The sequence below is a fragment of the Coenobita brevimanus genome, chromosome 57 (assembly GCF_032717465.1).
Source record: "Coenobita brevimanus isolate Jiangsu-jjx chromosome 57, ASM3271746v2, whole genome shotgun sequence".
NCBI classification, from domain to species: domain Eukaryota; kingdom Metazoa; phylum Arthropoda; class Malacostraca; order Decapoda; family Coenobitidae; genus Coenobita; species Coenobita brevimanus.
Window position 1 is genome coordinate 48758839 of NC_137010.1, and position 21268 is coordinate 48780106.

General features: G+C 44.0%; 1 protein-coding gene across 1 annotated transcript; it reads left to right on the forward strand.

Annotated features, from left to right (window-relative positions):
* The first annotated feature begins 19262 nt into the window (after positions 1-19262).
* Positions 19263-20780, forward strand: LOC145401987 (uncharacterized). The gene has a single exon (XM_080274089.1). It carries the CDS (start codon positions 19263-19265, stop codon positions 20778-20780), a length of 1518 nt encoding a protein of 505 aa, XP_080130215.1.
* Positions 20781-21268: the final 488 nt, after the last annotated feature.

A 21268-nucleotide genomic window follows, 5' to 3' on the forward strand; every position in this document is an offset into this window, starting at 1 on the left:
CGATCCCGAGCCACAGTATTTTCTTAATTTTCCCTGGAACTGTAGCTAGACATTAACACTTGATTATGGTACTAGTCATAAACAAGTGGTATGGGAAAAGTGTTGACATATTACTGTGATTGTCCGCCATTAAGCTACGGGAATAGGTGACATAAAGAACGAAAATCTACCCTGACACTAGCCAACCTCTCCGTTCTTTGACCTCAGTAGCACTCTCTCTCTCTCTCTCTCTTTCTCTCTCTCTCTCTCTCTCTCTCTCTCTCTCTCTCTCTCTCTCTCTGACACACACACAACAGGCAGGCTTGCAACGGCTGCAATATATAATGGTCTGAACCAAACCAAGTTTAAACCGTTCACAACCAGGTCCCTCTGATCCATGCAGTTTACCCTATTCACTTCACTTCGTTCCCTGAAATAGGTTATTCCTAGCAAGTTATCTTCAATGAACCACTTTACTTCATTCCGGTCTGCTCCATACCCGACCCTTATGCTTCTGGATGCTCCAACCTCTCTATATTTATTAAACATGTGTTATATTATCTGTAACGCCAGGCAATTATATTCGACTAAGGTAGTGTTAGGAAGCCTGATAAGGCCACTGAAATACGGCCCATGGATTCAGAGCTTAACCCATCCAGCTTGCGCTCATAAAAATAGAAAGCATTTCTTTGTGGCGTGATTGTGGTGGTGGGGCCGCCTTGCCGAGGGCGGTGAGACGCAATAATAGAAAGGACGAAGGCTGCACTGCTGGAGTTACGGAACAGGTTGCATTCTTCTTAAATTAGGCGGCTTTCGAGCACGTATTATTTAACTATTTATTATACACATCACAGGTCATTATACCTGTTTGCAGGATTTGATTATTTTCATACAGGTACAGACTGTGCATTCTTTTAGCGCCTCCTCAGCGAATTTCCCACTCCTTTCCGTATTGCAGTTCCCTTATTCCTTGGCCTTCCACCTCATCCATTCCTAAATCCTAACCCTCCACTCCATAACCCCCCCACACCTCCAACTCTGGCCTTCCACCCCTCACACTGCCCCTCTTTCCCCTCCCCCACCTGCCATCCCATCCTTTCCTAACCCCTCCTCTCTCTGTTACCATCTTCCCCAACCCTTCCACCCCTCTTACTTCCCTCCCAGCTAATCATTTCCCTTTCCTCAGGACTGTAAAGTACCTCTTCCACTCACTGTTCCCCCCCCCCCTCCATTCACCTTTCGCTCCCTCCCCTCATCCCACCTTCCTTGCTCTCTCTCTCTCTCTCTCTCTCTCTCTCTCTCTCTCTCACACACACACACACACACACACACACACACACACACACACACACACACACACACACACACACACACATTAATATCTATTACCCCTACTATTCCTCCTCTTCAGTACGATGAGATCACCTTTTATTTGGTATTGCTTTTTCCATACGACGTTATTCACCTAGAGGAAGGTTTTTGCACAGGTGAGGTTTCATGCAGCCTTCATAAGCTCCTTCACAGTAAGATGTCTCCTGTTAGCCAAGCGAAATGGTCCAATGATGGCTTGGTGAAAATGGAACCAGCGTCAGGAGAATCGGGGGCTAACACTTTCTTTTCTTCCTGTCGTACACTGTTATATTCCCCGTACCCGTTCTTCAAAACTATCTTCATCCCATACTCATCCTCTCTCACCGCCTTTCTGATCCTTCTGTCCTATTCAGGCCTGAAGGATAGTCATTAGGGAATCAGGAAGAGAGTAGGACAGATGTAAGGCAGACACGGTGGGACGGTACAAGGTGCTTCAAAAAATGTCAATACTTATAAAGTAAATTTGGGCTCTGGAGACCACGTGGAAAAAAAAAAAAATCCCAGGAATATGGTGACAATGGTGGCTAACAGGAAGAGACGGTTGATTTTTTGAGGTGATGAACATGCTGTTGTTGTCATAAATTTGTGCAGTGTTTGTTCTGTTCGCGTGAAGACCTTAGTCCCATCTAAGTGTGAACATTTTTTTAAAAGAACCCTGTCTAATGCTTCCTGACAATTACGGCATACTTCAGGAGGGTAAGACTTAAAAGGCATAGATGGTGAAACGTAAGGTAGTGGAAGCAGACAATGGTATGCTGTTGATATGATTACTTGATAACTGTGGACAGGCGTTACCGTCCCAGCGACTACCAAAAAAATAAGTTACTGGAGATCGAAGCCACAACTCCAGAGCGTCCCTGGAATGCGATGCAAGCACTAAAGCCACCGAGTCACCTGGTCGCCCAGATTTTCAACTATTAGCCCACACCCCTCCTCCTGCACCCCCAGTCCTCCTCGCTTCCTCTTTCCCAGCCCCACCCTCAGCTCCCAGCAACTGCGCTTGTTTGCCGTTACGCCCGCCACTCTCCAGTGCACCTCAACTTTCAAACAGGTTTTTTTTTTTTTTATGGTGTGACAAAAAAAAAAAAAAAAAAAAAGTTCCGACAGGCCAGGTCCTTTGTATTGTGTGTGTGTGTGTGTGTGTGTGTGTGTGTGTGTGTGTGTGTGTGTGTGTGTGTGTGTGTGTGTGTGTGTGTGTGTGTGTGTGTGTGTGTGTGTGTGTGTGTGTGTGAGAGAGAGAGAGAGAGAGAGAACGCAAATGTGCCTGCTCCCGTGTGTGTGTGTGTGTGTGTGTGTGTGTGTGTGTGTGTGTGTGTGTGTGTGTGTGTGTGTGTGTGTGTGTGTGTGTGTGTGTGTGTGTGTGTGTGTGTGTGTGTGTGTGTGTGTGTGTGTGTGTGTGAGAGAGAGAGAGAGAGAGAGAACGCAAATGTGCCTGCTCCCGTGTGTGTGTGTGTGTGTGTGTGTGTGTGTATGTGTGTGTGTGTGTGTGTGTGTGTGTGTGTGTGTGTGTGTGTGTGTGTGTGTGTGTGTGAGAGAGAGAGAGAGAGAGAGAGAACGCAAATGTGCCTGCTCCCGTGTGTGTGTGTGTGTGTGTGTGTGTGTGTGTGTGTGTGTGTGTGTGTGTGTGTGTGAGAGAGAGAGAGAGAGAGAGAGAGAGAGAGAGAACGCAAATGTGCCTGCTCCCGTGTGTGTGTGTGTGTGTGTGTGTGTGTGTGTGTGTGTGTGTGTGTGTGTGCGTGCGTGCGTGCGTGTGTGTGTGTGTGTGTGTGTGTGTGTGTGTGTGTGTGTGTGTGTGTGTGTGTGTGTGAGAACGGTTTGCAGAATATGATCTCAGTTGTTTCGTCATTGCCTGTGTGTGTGTGAGAGAGAGAGAGAGAGAGAGGCAGTGTCAGAAGTTCGCTGTTTTTGTGCTTGTTACTTCTGTGTCACTTCGTTAACGTATCTGCCGCTTGGAAAAATTACTGTATCTTCTAAGCAAAGAAATACCACGATAGCGCAACTCTTTATACAACACCACCAAACACACACCAGGCGCCATTGACTCAGTTCACTATATACTCACCACCACCATCATCATCATCATTTTCTCATTATTTGAAACGGAAAAAGGAAATGTATTTGACTTTCAACCACTAATGATCATGTCCCCAAACAAACTCCCCAGCTCTGTCACTCCTTCACCACCACCACCACCACCACCACCTCATCATCGTCATCATCATCATCACAGGAATCTTAAATGAAGTTTGAAATTTCCATAAAAAATGAAATATAAAGCAATAATACAGAATTTCGTAAACTGTCTTCGAAGTGTCAAGATTACCAATTTTTGAAGTCACGTTAGAAAGCTGGTAAATGTAAGAATATCAGAACAGATTTTTCTCTTGTGAGGAAGTGGCTGTGTTGAGTGCCGTGATGGTGGGATGTGGTTTGCAATTGTTCTCTCTCTCTCTGGTTTTGCGGAATATAACCGCAACTGCTTCGTCATTGTGTGTGTGTGTGTGTGTGTGTGTGTGTGTGTGTGTGTGTGTGTGTGTGTGAACATTATCCTGTGCTTACATGTTTAAACATAAGGGTATTCGTTGCACATGATCATCGTTTTCCTTTCCTGTGTGTCTGTGTGAACTCCTATGTATTTACAGTATCTAAAGCCCTTCTCTCAGGCACTACTCTACTGATCATACTTTTTGTCTTTTATTAGATATTTTCCTTGTATCATTGTTATTACTATTTTTAAACTAAGATATAATTGGTGTCATGCACTAGCTACCACTGTTGCAATTATTAACCACCAGTCTGTAAATGCGGTCACCATTTACCACTACCACTGCTACTGTTCACCATTGTTACTAACACTACTATCACTCCCCACTGCTACCACCATCCACCAGTACTATTATTAATACCATCATCGATCCCTACTGCCAACATTCACTGCCATTATAATTACTACCGCTGACCACCACTGCTCTCACCACTACCGCCGTCCTTCACTACTACCAGTGGCTACATGTCCACTCTCACTACCACCACAACCATTATCGCCACTAGTACTACTACAGTCATCATTTATTTTTCACCACCACCATTACTACCACACTCAAACATATAACCTCATTCACTCTTACTGCTACTACTATTACCACCAATATTACTTCAGCTACTACAGTTTGCTAGTCGTTCCGTGTGGGTCTGTTCTGCTAACCCAGTTTCCATCAAGCTCGCTACCTGCCATCGCTTCCTGACGAGCCAGGTTGTGCAATGACCAGACTACGAAGCTCAGAAAAAAAGAGTGTCCAGTCAGAAACAAAAATCATCTCTCTCTCTCTCTCTCTCTCTCTCTCTCTCTCTCTCTCTCTCTCTCTCTCTCTCTCTCTCTCTCTCTCTCTCTCTCTCTCTCTCTGGACTATATGAATCAGCCTCACAAATCCATAGCAACTCAGACAAATGAATCATGTGCCACAGACTGGTGTCACTAGCGTCATATCCTTCGTGTTCACTTGCCATATCCTCTTTAATCAACCTTTGTCTAAAATTACCATCTTTCAGTTTTAAATGCCGAGCTGTAACAAGAAACAAGCACAAAATACGGTGCTGATCACAAAGGAGTGCTGTGGAAAGGATATATAACCGTAGTGTTTTTTTCTGCCAGTGAGCTGTGTAGAATAAGCTGTGGAAGTATGGAAATCTGGGCCAGGTTGAGGTGACAAGAGTATTACATTAGAGGTTCATGGAGAGCAAGGCTGGAGAGGCGAGAAGACCTTGTTAGCAGTATTAAAGTTGGCTTAGTTGGTAAATAATATAACTAGATGTATAGACAGGGGAAGACTTAGGGATATAGATAGGTAAATGGATGGAAAGTGAAATAGTGGCTGCATAGGGGAGTGGATAGACAGATGGGTGGACAGATGGACAAAGAGACAGATAGGTATGCAAATAGATGGATGGATGGATAGATAAGTTAATTAATAGATTTTTTTTTTTTTTTTTTTATGTGTCCGACTCTGGGCATAGGCTTCTCAGCCTGCTGTCAAGGCCCAGCAGTCCTCCTACATACCATACACCTCCACATGTCACCACTTCGGCGCTAACACCCACCGTCCATATTGAATACATGCTAGGGCTGTCTCATACAGGACTGGTGTATTGGTATTAGCGGGGGTATTTTTACGACATGTCGGCGGGTCTTCTGGTAGATCAGTAAAGTCTGATTTAATGAAATTCAAATCCTTAAACTGTTCCCTGCCCCAGCCGGGATTCGAACCTGGGTCCATTAGGACTGCAGGCCACCTCTTTACCGATTGAGCGGATATGGAGATTGATAGATAGGTAAAGAGATAGAGATTTGGATAAGAAGATGAAGAGGCAGACAGGGAGGTGGACAGATAATTGGAATGACAGATGGACATAGATATAGGTAGGTAGATAGATAGATGGATTGATAGATAGGTAGGTAGTTACAATGGTCCTAACTAGAGGAATTATTAAGTAGACGGATAAATGATTACTTAGGTGGATAGAAAGACTGATAAGTAGTTGAGTCAGTATACCAATATTAGGTGGATAGAGAGAATGATAGGTAAGTGGATAGAAAGGTTGATTTGAGGTGTATAGGAAGGTGGATAGTGAGGCATATAGAGAGATGGATAGATAGGTGGACCGGGAGGTGGGTAGATAAGTGGATAGAGAGATGGATAGGGTAACTGGGTGGATAGATAAGTGGATAAGGAGAAGGATAATTTCATGATTAGGAAGAAGGTAGTTAGGTAAACAAGGAGTTGTATCGACCATGAGAGGGTTGAAACTGTGGCGAAATGGAAATGAAAAACTGTAGAGGAGAAAAAGGTATTCAGACAACTCTGCCCAGGTGATTGAACACAACAGCCTTGACCATTCACCATCATACCTTGGCAAGGGTAGGGAAAACACACCTGCTAAGAAAGTTCAAGGCTCTGTGTATGTGTGTATGTGTGTGTGTGTGTTTAGCTGTTTTTACCTAGTTTAGTATATATATATATATATATATATATATATATATATATATATATATATATATATATATATATATATATATAAAATACATTAATTTATTTATTTATTTAATTTCTGTATATTTATGGAACTTTGGGGGATGAAGTACGTGAAAGGGTACAGCAGGGAAGGAAGGTTGTTGGCACACTGAAAGCAGTGATGAGAAATAGGGAGGTGAGTATGGAAGTTAAGAAGTCACTGCATGATGGTATTGTGATCCCTACCCTGACGTATGGAAGCGAGGCGTGGACCTTGCAAGAGGGGAACAAGTCAAGAGTGAGAGCAGTGGAAATGAGTTACTTGAGAGGAGCATGTGGAGTGACATGGAGGGACAGGTTGACGAATGAAGAAGTGAAGGAACGTTGTGGGGTAGATGTGGATGTGGTTGAAAAGATTAGGAGAAATACACTGAGGTGGTTTGGACATGTGGAGAGGATGGAGAATGAAAGACTGACTAAGAGGGTGTATGTAGGTGAGGTGGAGGGAGGGAGAGGGAGGGGTAGACCGAGGATGAGGTGGAGGGATGGAGTTGAGAGGTATATGAGGGAGGGGGGGGTGAGTTGGGGGGAGGGGAGTCAAATGGTGGGTGACAGAGTGACTTGGAGGCGTTTTGTCTGCGGCCACCCTTTGCGGGATTAGGGCGTCGGGCTATAGATGTATGTATCATGACCACCACACGATTTCATAAATCATAGCAGAAACCTGTTTTACTAAAGATGTTTGGAACAGTTTGGGTGTACCCATTCAGCATTAGAACTTTTTTTTTTTTTTTTTCATTTTGTTCTACATATTGACAGATTTTTCTTTTGGCAATTAAGTGACCCCCTCATTGTGCAGAAGTCACTTGAAGCAATAAACAAAACCTCCAGTTCGAAATGTCTCTCCAAAGCTGGATGAAATCGTCTGGAGAAACACGTTGTCACGGGGTATTTCAAATGTTGCAATAATAAAGGATAATTTTCAATAATACTAAGAGCAGGACAATGAATTGTCTTGCTAAAAATCAAGCAATGATTACTTTATTCTGGCTTGCTTCGCCGATTCTCTAAGGACGAGAATTTATAAACTTTCTCAACAGTACACAGCAGAGACTAATTCCTCACAATTGCTGTTTGTTGGTACTGTTAGCCTCTGGAGAAAGTGACTTCACCCCTGACAATCAATAACTGATGCTATTAATGATAACAGATTCTTGCTGATGCATTAACTCCTGGTTGCACAACAGATTTTAGTTAATAAAATGGACTGGCCTAAGTACCAGTTATGAATAGCAAAGCGTTTATGCAAGCTAGGAGCTGCAACTAGAATAAGCTTAATATGGAAAATAAAACACGCGTTTACATTACATTAAGCTCGAGAAAAAGAACTGTTAAATTTATTGATTACAAAGAAATAAATTTACGTCACATTTCAAAATGAATTCAAAGTAAGGAGATCGCACTCACTCGCTCACTCAAAAGCTAACTCTTAAACCTAGGAAAATACGAAAAGAAAATACTGGTCAGAAAAGTGGACAAAGCGGATGACTGGGCATTGTTACTGGAAGGACACTGCACTCGCTAAGTCTCTCGCCGATTCACCGTCTAGGTGGAAATTCAGGAACTGGACAACGGTGGCACTGTTACGCTCTGGGCTCAACCTGCATTCACGGTGCTCAAACCTCGACTGACTTCAAATCGTGGGGAAGAGGCAAGTGTTGTGGCCGCATTGCTAACGGCTAGAATGAGCGAAACACGCCCATAATAAATCGCTCAGCGGAAGTTCTAATGTCTCGCACAAAGACGATCATTTATGACACATTGAAAAATTGCCTGAAAAACACTCCCGACCGGGTGAATACATAACGGTTAAACTGAGCGATAAACACTGGGATTCCCGTAGAGCTCGCGGCCTCCCACTAACGTTGATGTGGCTGAATCGGTAGAGAGGCGGCCTGCAGTCCTGATGGACCCAGGTTCGAATCCCGGCTGGGGCAGGGAACAGTTTAAGGATTTGAATTTCATAAAAGCAGACTTTCCTGATCTACCAGATGACCCGCCGACATGTCATAAAAGTACCCCCGCTAATACCAATACACCAGTCCTGTATGAGACAGCCCTAGCATGTATTCAATATGGACGGTGGGTGTTAGCGCCGAAGTGGTGACATGTGGAGGTGTAGGAGGACTACTGGGCCTTGGGATTGCTACTGCCCCCGAGATATAGGCCTTGAAGCCTTTGCCCAGAGTCGGACACATTAAAAAAAAAAAAAAATTACTTACTCGCGCCGACTCGTGACACACGTCATCGTAATGATGAGGTTGACTAGAAAATTTAGACACGTTCAGCCCCAGGGGGGATCATTAGCTGCAGTGCGTTCATTATTTTTTACCCTTCAAGAATATGTTTCAGACAGAGGATAAATCTTCGTGCAGTACAAGACAGGAGGTGTGACAGTGTGAGGTGTGGTTATGAGATGTGTGTGTGTGTGTGTGTGTGTGTGTGTGTGTGTGTGTGTGTGTGTGTGTGTGTGTGTGTGTGTGTGTGTGTGTGTGTGTGTGTGTGTGTGTGTGTGTGTGTGTGTGTGTGTGTGTGTGTGTGTGTGAGAGAGAGAGAGAGAGAGAGAGAGAGAGATTCTGTCTTGCGGTAATGTAAATTGTTGTAATGTAAGGTGTGGTAATGTGTGATGTGGTGTATGAGGGATGGCAGTGTGAAGAGTGGGTGTAAGGTGTGTGTGAGGACTGAGGTACGAATATGCCGTACAGGACACTATGTAATTGATTTAGCCATTGCCACTTTTAAAGTATCTTTGCAATAATTAATTTCTTTTCTACCGCATGAAAATTGTATAGGGAAAATATCCACTTCATTAGTCTTATCACTACGATGACGTAATTTATTATGTTGAATAGTTTTATAAAGACAGTACTGTATGTGACCCTTCAAGTTCGAAATATGTCTCCATATCTCAATAAACTGTTTGTAATACCAAGAGTATTATATAAAGTCTTCATTGTACTGGAAGCGTCGAGGTAAAAACAAGGGGTGGTTAAATCTGCTCATGGGTCAAATATGCAAAGACAAGAAACACTCTGCCTTCCACTGCCTTGCTAATGGTTAAGACAGCAGTTATTGATCTTTATTGGCTGTGACGCATAATCTGACACCAGAAGTACCTCGCAGTCATCTGCCTTGTGATAAAGCTGAGCAATGACGCAGGGTGTTAATAAAGTCCCTGTGCCATGAAATCTACCGCAGCATTCCCACATCACACCATCACACACAGACACTAGTCACACTGCAAAACCTAGCACTGTCACACTTCACTGTTAAACTTGAGGCTGACACTGTCAGAGGTCTCGCTGTCACACTTCAAATTCTTACACTGCTACACCTCACACTGCCGCATTGTAGACTGCCACACCGTAAATTTATACTTCTTACATTGCCACATTACACTCAACCACACCACAAACTGTAACTTTTTAAATTGTCATATCCCAAGTCTACAGCTCAGCTCTGCAACAGCTCACACAGCAATACTCACATTGCTACACCTCACACGGTGCGTAAGAATTCCGAATCGGAGCGACATTACTGAAACGGAGCGAGATTTCCGAATCGGAGCTAGACTTTGAAACGGGTGGGGCTGTGACTACATGTATTTAGGTCCTATGTGTTATTTAACTTGTTTATGTGTGTGCTTGTTTGCATTGTGATTCATTTCTCGCTATTTACTGTCATGCGCTGTATTCATTCAACAAATAAAATACATTTCTCTGTTGCATATGATATTATATATATATATATATATATATATATATATATATATATATATATATATATATATATATATATATATATATATATATATATATATATATATATATATATATATATATTGGCACAGACAGTATTTTGTTCATTCTATGATTTCAGTTTCTTTGAAGTCGTCGTTGTGCGCTCTGTACGTTTTCTTTTAGCCTGATGGGGTGTCTTCCCAGCCGACGGAGTTTTGGGTATGGTGAGAAGTCCATCGCTAGATGTCACTTGGCTCCCATTCGTTCGTATTATCACAGCCGAATGATACCTTCAGCAGCAACGGGTCGAATGGGGTGTAGTTGAAATGCGTGTTGTATATATATATCTGCTGATCTCACTGATCAGTGGGGGGACTTTGATGCATGGTCGCGGAGTGATCAGACGTGTTTCTCTGGCTCTCCTCTAGCTGCAGGGTTGCCTCACCGGCCTTAGCTTTTTGTCTTCCTCGCCACTAGGGCGTTTTTCAATAAAGTTAGGTTAGCTAGTACTAATTCTCCTCCCAGCCCTTTAGAGATATAGTAAGTGTCTATATCTGTTTCCTGAGATTGCCTTTGCTTACTCACCTCTGGAGTGTACCCCCCACTGATCGCTCTGGGGTGTGAGGTATACACGGGCGCGTCCTCCCGAGAGTGGTTTGAGAGGGTAATCTCAGACTAGGTGTTTTTTCCCCGGGCAATTTATCCCTTGGTTGTTTTTCTCTTTCTTCCCACTTCCCCCTTACGGGGGAAGTGGTAGCTATGATGGACCCTCCTACTGCCTCCTCCCCCTTCAGGGGGGGAGGTAGTCCTGACGACACTCCGACCGTTACTGACCGGCCCCAGACTGACGGACGCCAGACTCGTTCCCCGCTTGACATCCCTGTAAATAACGCGACCTTTGTAACTCTTCATGCGCTAGGTTCTACTCCCCTGTCCAGACTCAATCCCTTCATTGTCAAGAAGGTGATTGACCACTGTGCGGGAGAGGTGGAACAAGTTAAAAAACTTGGAAATGGAGACCTCCTAGTAAAGACATTCAATTCTGCTCAGGTGAAAGACTTGCTAAAGCTGCGTAAGTTTCACTGTCATGATATCGAGGCCAAGATCCCAACATCCATGAATTCCTGCAAGGGTGTTATCACTTGCAGGGATCTCATGGTGATGAGTGAGGAAGAAATCATACAGGAACTTGCTCATCAGGATGTAATTGATGCCAAATTCATCACTCGTTATCAGGAAGGTGTAAGGACGAAGACAGCCACAGTTATCCTCACTTTTGGCAAAGTTTTGCTACCTACAAATGTCAAAGTAGGATATGAAATTGTAAATGTAAGACCGTACATCCCGAATCCCCTTCGTTGTTTAAAATGTCAGCTCTATGGACATCATGAAAAGGCTTGTCGGGCTTCCAACATCGTGTGTGGCAAGTGTGCGGCTGTAGGTCACTCTGCTGACAACTGTACATCCGAGACTGAGTGCTGCTTTCACTGTAAGGATGCTCACTCCACTTCCTCGAGGGTTTGTCCCAAGTGGAAGGAGGAGAAAGAGGTCTGCACAGTGAAAGCGACTGAGGGCATATCCTTTTACGATGCTAGGAAGAAGGTGAAGGAGTTGCATGCAACTCCCAAGCCTAATGTCTCCTATGCATCGGCGGTTGTGTCCTGTCCCGTGATGTGCACTGTGGAGACACAGACTGACCTTACCTTCGCTCCACATGCCACATGCCCTACCTCTAAGTCTAGACCCCCTGTACGTTCCAACTCTCTTACAGACATCCCTGTCGCCACTTCTTACTCTCAGGCTGCCGCTGCTCCTTCGCAGTCGGTGCGGCAAAAATCGAAGCCCGACAAGTCTGATAAGATTAATCTGACCACCCTCACAAAACAGTCTCGTCCTCACGTTCTTCCAGTTCCCACTCCAGCGAGGGAGAGGAAGGTTAGCTCTTCCTCGGGGGAGTCTGGGAACCTCTTAATTGACGATAATATGGAGGTTTCCATGAACAAGCACCGGGATAGGTCCCCCGGTAGTCGCTCGCCTTCTGGTGGGCGACAAAAAAAGACGAAGCACACTGGCCCCCAACGAAAATCTTAAACCGCCGCATTCACTGTACTACAGTGGAATTGTAGAAGTATTGGGAATAAGTTACACAATATAGCAATCTTGCTTTCTATACATAGGCCAGATGTTGTTTGTTTACAGGAGACGCGCCTGGAGGATCACCCTGATCCTCCACAGTTCAAACACTACCACTCGTATAGAAGATATGAAGGTCACGGAGTAGCCATATACACACATAAATCACACCCACAAACGGAAGTGATTCTAAATTCTACTCTGGAAGCTGTCGCGTGCAGAGTAAAATTTAATAACACGTATCTGTCTATTTGCTCTCTGTACTGTCCTCCACATGGCCCCATTGATAGTGATGCTTTAAATGCACTAGTTGAACATCTCCCTGGGAATAAGTTAGTGTTGGGCGATTTTAACGCCCATCACTATCAATGGGGTAGCTTGAGGATCGATGGTCGTGGGGAGCAAGTAGCCGACCTAATACTACAGTCCAACCTCTGTCTTCTGAACGATGGTAGAGCGACTCGTGTAGATGATCGTACTGGTAACTTTTCGGCCATTGACTTATCTTTGGCCTCCCTGGTATACATCAAGATCTCTCATGGGACCCTTACGACGACTCCTTGGGAAGTGATCATTTACCCATCTGTCTTTCTTATACACGCGACATCATTTCGGACCCTCCACCTCCAAAATTTAACTATAAGAAAGCAGATTGGGGATCCTTCTCAAGGATCGCCAATTTAGATATATCTGGGGAGACCATAGATGTTAAGGTCGAAAATATAACTACTTCCATATTACACGCAGCTGAGGCTGCTATTCCCAAGACTTCTACAGTTCATGCGAAGCATAGAGCACATTGGTGGACGCCGGATTGCTGACAAGCATTAAGAAAACGCAATAGGAGATACAGGATTTTTGATAGTCAGCCCACTGAGAAAAATTTTATTGCATACAAACAGGCACGGGCTGAGGCAAGGAGAATAATAAGAAGGGCCAAACGTGACTCCTGGCGGTCCTTTGTGTCCACGGTGACTCGTACGACACCATTACGTAAAGTCTGGTCCACCATAAGAATATTAAATAATAAACGCCCATACTTCCCTGTCACCACCTTGCAGGTTAATAATAACATCTATGACGAGCCCGTGGACGTTGCTAACATCCTCGCCAGGAGTTTTTCTCATGTAAGTAGCTCAGCCAATTATGACCCGCGTTTCCAACTTCATAAACGCACGGCTGAGCTACAGATATTAGACTTTGCCACAGAAGACGTAAACTCCCCGTACAACCAAGAGTTTACGCTAGATGAACTGCTCCTTGCCCTTAAATCCTGTAAAGACACCAGCCCAGGACCAGACACCATCACGTACGGTATGATCCAGCATCTTAATCAGGACAACCTGATTAAGATGTTAGCATTGTACAATGAGATTTGGGCGTCTCGAACGTTCCCAAACTCATGGCACTTTGCGCACGTCATACCGATACCCAAAGAGGCTGGTCGTCTTATGAATCCCACTTCATTTCGTCCTATTGTGTTGACTTCTTGTCTATGTAAGGTCATGGAACGTATGGTTAACAATAGGCTTCTTTTTGTTTTAGAGTCGAAGAATTTGTTAAAGGATCAACAATGTGGCTTCCGTAAATACAGAAGTTCACTAGATCATTTAATGAATTTGGAGCATTGTATTGCAGAGGCATTTGCCAATAAAGAATTCATGATAGGGGTGTTCCTGGACATCCATAAAGCCTATGACATGACATGGCGACACGGTATATTAATGAAGCTCTATGCTTATGGTTTAAGAGGAAATTTGCCTGTTTTTATTTCAAATTTCTTAAGGGACAGAACTTTCTCTGTCAAATTGCCCCGTAACGTAACATCGGATATATTTATCCAGGAAAACGGGGTGCCACAGGGAAGTGTGCTTAGTCCTACTTTATTTAGTATTATGATCAATGATATTCTGTCATCAGCTCCCATCCCGAGGAATCTTAAATACTCGCTCTACGCTGACGATTGTGCAATATGGCACTCTTCCCGTAATGCACAATTTTCGGCTGGGCGGATTCAAGCAGCCCTTGACTCCGTCCACCAATGGGCCTTGCAGTGGGGATTTAAGTTTTCCGTACGTAAGTGTGCCGCTATAGTTTTCACTAATCGTAACGTACCTAATTTGTGCTTAACTTTGGATAATCAGGCGGTACCTTTTCAAAATTCTGTAAAATTTTTAGGAATACATTTTGATCGTAGAATGAATTTTAAACTTCACGTTAATACTTTGCTTGCTCGTTGTGATAAACCGTTAAATGTCCTCAAGTACCTAGCGGGTACTACCTGGGGTGCCGACAGAAAATCTTTATTAATGGTGTATAAGTCCCTTATTCGATCAAAGCTAGACTATGGCGCACAGGTGTATGGCTCGGCATCTGATGCCACGCTGAAAGGATTGGATGTGTTACAGAATAAATGCTTGCGAATGTGTCTTGGAGCTGTCCGGTGTACCCGTGTAGCTCGTATGGAAGTGGAGGCGAATGTGCCTCCCCTCCGTATTCGCCGTGACCACCTGGCATTTTCGTATGGACTACGAACATTAAGGAAAAGCAATATCGGCAATGTGGCCTGTACCCCCCTGCGTCAATACCACCACCTTCTGCGGGGGGTGCGTATGCCACTTGCCACTCGCCTCCACTTACTGACTCAGGAGCTTGATGTGGACCCCAGTGACTGTGACAAGTTGGTGCTTAAAAATATAGCGCCTTGGGAGCCACCCGGCTTTACAGTCGATGTTACATGGCTCCCAGCACCAAAGGCCAAGGCGCCGGAGGCGGAGGTCCACCACTTGTTTCGTAAGATCATTGTTCGTCACTTGGGGTCCCATCAATTGTACACCGACGGCTCCAAGTCGAGTGAATGTGTGGGTGCAAGTGTGTGGTCGACTGAATGTGCCCTCAGGTATCGGTTGCCGACTCATACATCTGTGTTTACTTCAGAACTTTTTGCTATTGACAAAGCCATAGACTATGCTCTCAATTCTAGACACGACTCATTTGTCATATTTTCAGATTCAAAATCAGCCCTTCAGGCAATTGCATCTTGCACTACGGACTCTCACGAGATCCAGGGCCGCATCGTTAATAAGTTGCATTCATGCAACAAGTCATTCACGCTGATCTGGGTGCCTGGTCATTGTCGTATCTATGGCAATGAGCAGGCTGACTTACTTGCAAAGTCGGCTGTAGAGCTCGAGGAGACTTGGGACGTTCCTCGTGATCTACGGTCGAGTCTATCTCTCGGAAAGAAATCAATAAATCTTCTGTGGCAAGGTCAGTGGACCAGACTAAATATTCCAACTTGTAAGCCGTACCTGGGCGACTGGGACACTGCCAACCGTCCAAGTCGCCTAGAAGAAAAAGTGTTGGCACGGCTACGGCTGAATGCCACCATTGTAACCCACATAAAACCATATATGGAAAGACGCTTCCCACCGCACTGTGACATCTGTAATGCGGTGTTATCTATCAGTCATATCATCCTGCGCTGTCGGCGATTTATTCGTGAACGCGCTTCACTTATAAATTACTGCGGCGCAGTAGACGTCCCTTTCACCCTTTCCACCATCCTGGGTGATGGGGACATTGTTATGACTGATAAATTGATGGCTTTCTTGAGAGAGACCGGACTGATCAGAGTGATGTGACTTTTTTACTGTGTGGTTATGGTTTTTATGAAAAGTAAATATGTATATATTGTAATATTAATTAGGGTTGACAGTTGACATATTTTAAATAGTTCCTCCTCCCACCGATCTATTTCTAATATAGATGTCCCCTACATTAAGCCAAGTTCCTTGCCTGACAGTCACCAGCTGATGAGTGCAAGTGTGCAATATAGGAAGGTATTGGGCACTTGCAGTCGATGGTAGTCTGCTGGGCGAGGTTCTTCAATTTTTGTACAAATTATGTAAATACATTATATTATCTTGCTTAAGTTATTCTAATTAGGGACGACAGCTGACGTATATGGAAATGTTCCTGACTCGTCTGGTTCCCTTTCATATATTGATGTCCCCTATATTAGGTTGTGCCTCGACTGACAGTCATCAGGTGATGAGTGCAGGTATGTAATGTAGAAAAGCATTACATATCTGCAGTCGATGGTGTTCTCTTGGTCGAGGCTTTTTGAATATTAGTGTAGGCCTAGTTATTTGTCTCTTAGGATTTAGTATAGGTTAGCGATTTGTCTGTTAGGTGGTTAGTTTTAGGGTCTTTAAATTAGGTATTTTTTTTTTTATAAGTAATATAAGGTTTAAAATATAAAAAATAAATAAAAATAATAAAAATAAAACTACAAAAAAATAATAAAATAAAAATTATTATATATATATGTACGTGTGCATGAAAGTGTGTATGTTCATCTGCATGGATGTGTGTATGTATGTATGTATATATATATGTTTGTATATATATGTATATATGTCAATATATATACATATATATATATTTGCCTTAATGACCAGAGGCTCCGGCCTCAATGGTCGATAGGCAAAAAAAAAAAAAAAAAAAAAAAAAAAATGATCAGTGCTCACTGATGAAAAACTCCAAATTTCACTCTTACCTATATCCCAGACTCCGTGACTGAAAATAAAAGACCAAATATGCGACGAAATTACTAAAATCCAACAAGTTAAAGCCATTACGTGATAAGGAAAATATTTGATAGATATTTCATAGCAAAAAACAGACAACAAATGGCACTAGTAGCTCCGATTCGGAATTCTTGCGTACCCCACCTCACACAGGCCAACAGCTCACACCGCCATACCTCACTCTGCCATACCGGTACCACAAACACTGACAGCTTAAGGATACACAGCCTTCAGTTACCCCCTTCACTATAAGAAATCGGCGGTGGCAAGAAGAAAGTACAGAAGGCGTCGTCGCTTTATCAATTAATTATATTCATTGTTCTTGTCGTCTCCCTACTACGTTATTCACGTTATGAGTGACTCCGAATTGGAGAGGTTAGAACTGAAATCCTTCGTTATCAGACACAACTATGGGACTTTACTGGGCGAAATAAAGTCTGGTAGTGACAAAAATACACGAAAAAGATCACAGTACTGAAGAGGTAAAAATCTCCCGGAATCAGGAACCACTGGTAATATGATGAGATTTGGGAAATGAGAGAGAGACAGACAGACAGAGAGGAAACTGGACTAGGCTATGAGAGAGAGAGAGAGAGAGAGAGAGAGAGAGAGTCAGTGACCGATGCGTTCACTTTCTCCTGACCTCACTCTACATTGTAATAACCCTTCGCAACCGCAACCGTACCTTTCACCCCTCCCCTCCCCAAACAACACTGAGTTATCGCCTCTTTATAAACGATACCAAGTGATGCGTGTGAAGTATGAACGAGGCCAGTGAAATAGATGGTAAGCTTTGAAATTAAGAGATACCAGTTTTGCAGTTGTAGTTGGTCATGAGGTGACTGGTTGTGTTCTTGGTTAGGTGCGTTAGGTACGAGAACGGACTCTCTCTCTCTCTCTCTCTCTCTCTCTCTCTCTCTCTCTCTCTCTCTCTGTCTCTCTCTCTCTCTCTCTCTCTCTCTCTCTCTCTCACTCTCTCTCTCTCTCTCTCTCTCTCTCTCTCTCTCTCTCTCTCTCTCTCTCTCTCTCTCTCTCTCTCTCTCTCTCTCTCTCTCTCTCTCTCTCTCTCTCTCTCTAGTATAGTACGATACATATTCAAATTGTCTTACAGTACGTTGAGACACATAAATACTTATTCACGCTTCACACATCTGTATTTAGACACACATTCACCCGTATATCCACTTGGGTACATTTACCTGCGTCATGCTGTAGTCGATTTTTTTTTTTTTTCACCTGACAAATATCTCCAGCCTGTTTCGGTTCTGTTGATAACGATGTGTAGTCAGACTGGGGGCTCCTTCCTGCCTCATAACTAATGCTTATTGAAGTTCATGCAGCCGTGATAGTATTCAGGTTATATTAGTCGCCCAGTTCCGGCAGATGATAACACACCGACTATACCTTGCTTACACGCAGGCTGAAGCAGAAGCACATACACCTAAGACTGTATTTTCATCCGTTATAATTTTTTGTCATCCTTCCATAGCGATTCAGCTTGATTATTGCATCATTATTGCATCGTCTGTTGCGTATGTCTTGTTATTATAGATACAGTTGGCATAGCTACAATAAATGAATCTCAGCGTGCCAGATTTAGAAGTTATTTGGTAAGAAAGAGATGCTAGAAAGTTTCATAACACAACGAGAACAAGCCTCTTTATACAAACGCACTAATAAGTTTATCCCTTTCATTACCAGACGTCTCTCCAAGCTGAATACAGTACAACCGTCTGGAAATGCAAGAACAGTATATGAATGACATACCGATACTGTAGCGATTAAACATGACTGAACTTCATCAGCCACAGGCAAGCATTTCATTGCACTCTAATAACATCATCATCATCATCATCATCATCAGTATCATCATTATCGTCATCAAAATCATTATCATTGTTGCCTTATTTTCCTTTTTGTAATTTGTTTTGTCATTTTCAGGTGGCATGACTGAAGGAGGTGACAGCCAGAGAGTTGAGGATCCCACGATGAGTCTTGGAGAAAGTGACAACTCAAGCATCTTACCCAGCGACCACCACCACCCATCACCCCACCCTTCACCTGTACACACCCACCACCTTGCCCGTTCTCCCAATCCCACCTTGCCACCTTCACCTGCCTCATCTCCATCACATACTCCACACCCTGTTTATTCACTCACCTCACCTCCCTCACCTGTCTTTCTTACCTCACGCACTCCTCACCATGTTCATTCACCCACTTTGTCTCGCTCACCTCCCTCCTCTCCCTCACACACACTTCACTCTGCAGCATTATCTCATTCGTCCAACGCAGGTAATCTTCAGGATAACCTTTCGACCTCGTGTGATTTTGTGAGAGCCAGACATCACCATTGCGAGCACTCACTTAATAGTGATATGGGCAATTCCCTGAATTTAGACTCAGCTTCGTGCCTTCACCGACGATTCCAAGCTTCATCTCCCTCACCCACCCACAGCCTTCCCCCATCACCACCCATGTCACCACCATCCCTCAAGCGTGCCTCATCTACACAAGACAACTCTCCTTCACCCAGCTCAAGCCGAACCTCTTCACCTCCTCCATCTCCTTCACGTACACCTCACCTCAACCCCTCACCTGCCACAGCTCTCGTTATTTCTCCCACACCCGATCTTCATCAGAATATCTCACTTACCTCATGTCACGCATATACAGATAATCAACCTGCTTCAGATCTTGCGTCATCTGGTCCTCATAAATCATCCTTATCTACATCAGTGTTCACCTCAAACTCTCATACATGTCCAATAAACTTCCCTGGAGCCTCACCTAGACTCCTGCAGCTGCTAGAGGGTATAACAGAGCCTGGAGACTCTGGTAACTCTACTGAACCGCCTGACTGGCTGGATCGCAAACTGTTCGATCGTGGGAGGGAGTTTTACCACCGCTACCTGTTCTGCCTTAGTTTCTCTGACCTGCTGAGCCTGGTGATGATGATGTCCATAAAGCACGGCTTACAGCCACTCATATATACAGGGCGATCAGATACTCCATACAAGGCCCTCCGTCGCTACATGTCTACCTTCTTGCACTTGATCACATGGTATAAGGGTGATGTTTGGGACCCTGAAGACCCTGCTCACAAGGATATCATGTCTGTACGTAAAACTCATGCTCGGGTCGCAAGCAATATCAATAACAAGGACTATGAAAATGTTCGAGCCATGAGTGTCAGGGATAAAGGACATGAAGAACCCAGTGATCCTCTGCATCCATCCATATCTTTAGATTTTAGTGCGGCAGCAGACTCAACCCTCCCAGAATTGGATATTACGATGACCTTCTTGAATCAGTTCGATATGAGTGTAACCCAGTACACATTTATGGGTCTTATTCTGGCCCATCCAGAGAAGCTTGGCGCTGCATCTGCAACTGAGGAAGATTTTGAGGGTCTGTTACACTTCTGGCGAGGTCTTGGCTGGCTCTTGGGGATCGAGGACAAGTATAATTTCTGTGTCGGCTCTGTCAAAGAAGTGAGAGCATTGTGCATTGAATTTGAGCAACGCTTTGGCATCCCTGGCTTGGCCACGGCCGGCTGGGATTACGAACACATGGCAAGCGTCCTGATCAACGGAATTGGGTACGTCCTGCATACTATTTCCTACCCCTCTATGCTATGCTACCTCGCCTACACCATCGATGTCCCCATACCAAATGTGATGAAGCGCATCACCTTCCAACATTTAATCAGGTACTGGATGATGCGCCTGTTATTTGGGTTCATTCACCTTGTACCTCAGTCTCTTGGTCGTCTAAATCACGGGGTGACCTCACTGATGGACACGGTGAGGGACAGCAGGAGACTGAATATCTCGGCATACAGGAATGGACAGACGGACGACAGTGTAACGGAATCTAGGTGTCCTTTTAGATAATGCGCACACACACACACACACACACACACACTGTAAATGGTAAACACACTCTTTACCTTAAGTTGCAGAAGCATCATACCAAATCAGTTCTTCTTCCTGATAGTCTTTTATATTTTTCTGGTTGTTTTTGGCAGGTAAATGAACGTTCCACTTTATATTTCTCCTGCTATTGTTTTTAGTCATGATCCTTGCGCTGTATCAACTGTTTCTCAGGATCAATAGTGGACACTTCCAGCGTACGTCCCGATCGCCTATTAGTACCTCTTCCTAACCTTTCATTTTAACCTAACCTAACCTGACCTAGCAATTTATCCTAACCCAACCCAACAGTTAAACGTAACCTATCCTAACATAACCAAGATTCGAGCAAGTTTTAGCAAGTCCGCCATTACAAACGTCGATGAGACATAAGGGACACAACACACGAGGAGGAAAGAAGACAACAGAAAACAATTGTTTACCACAGTGAACATAGAAAAATAAACAAG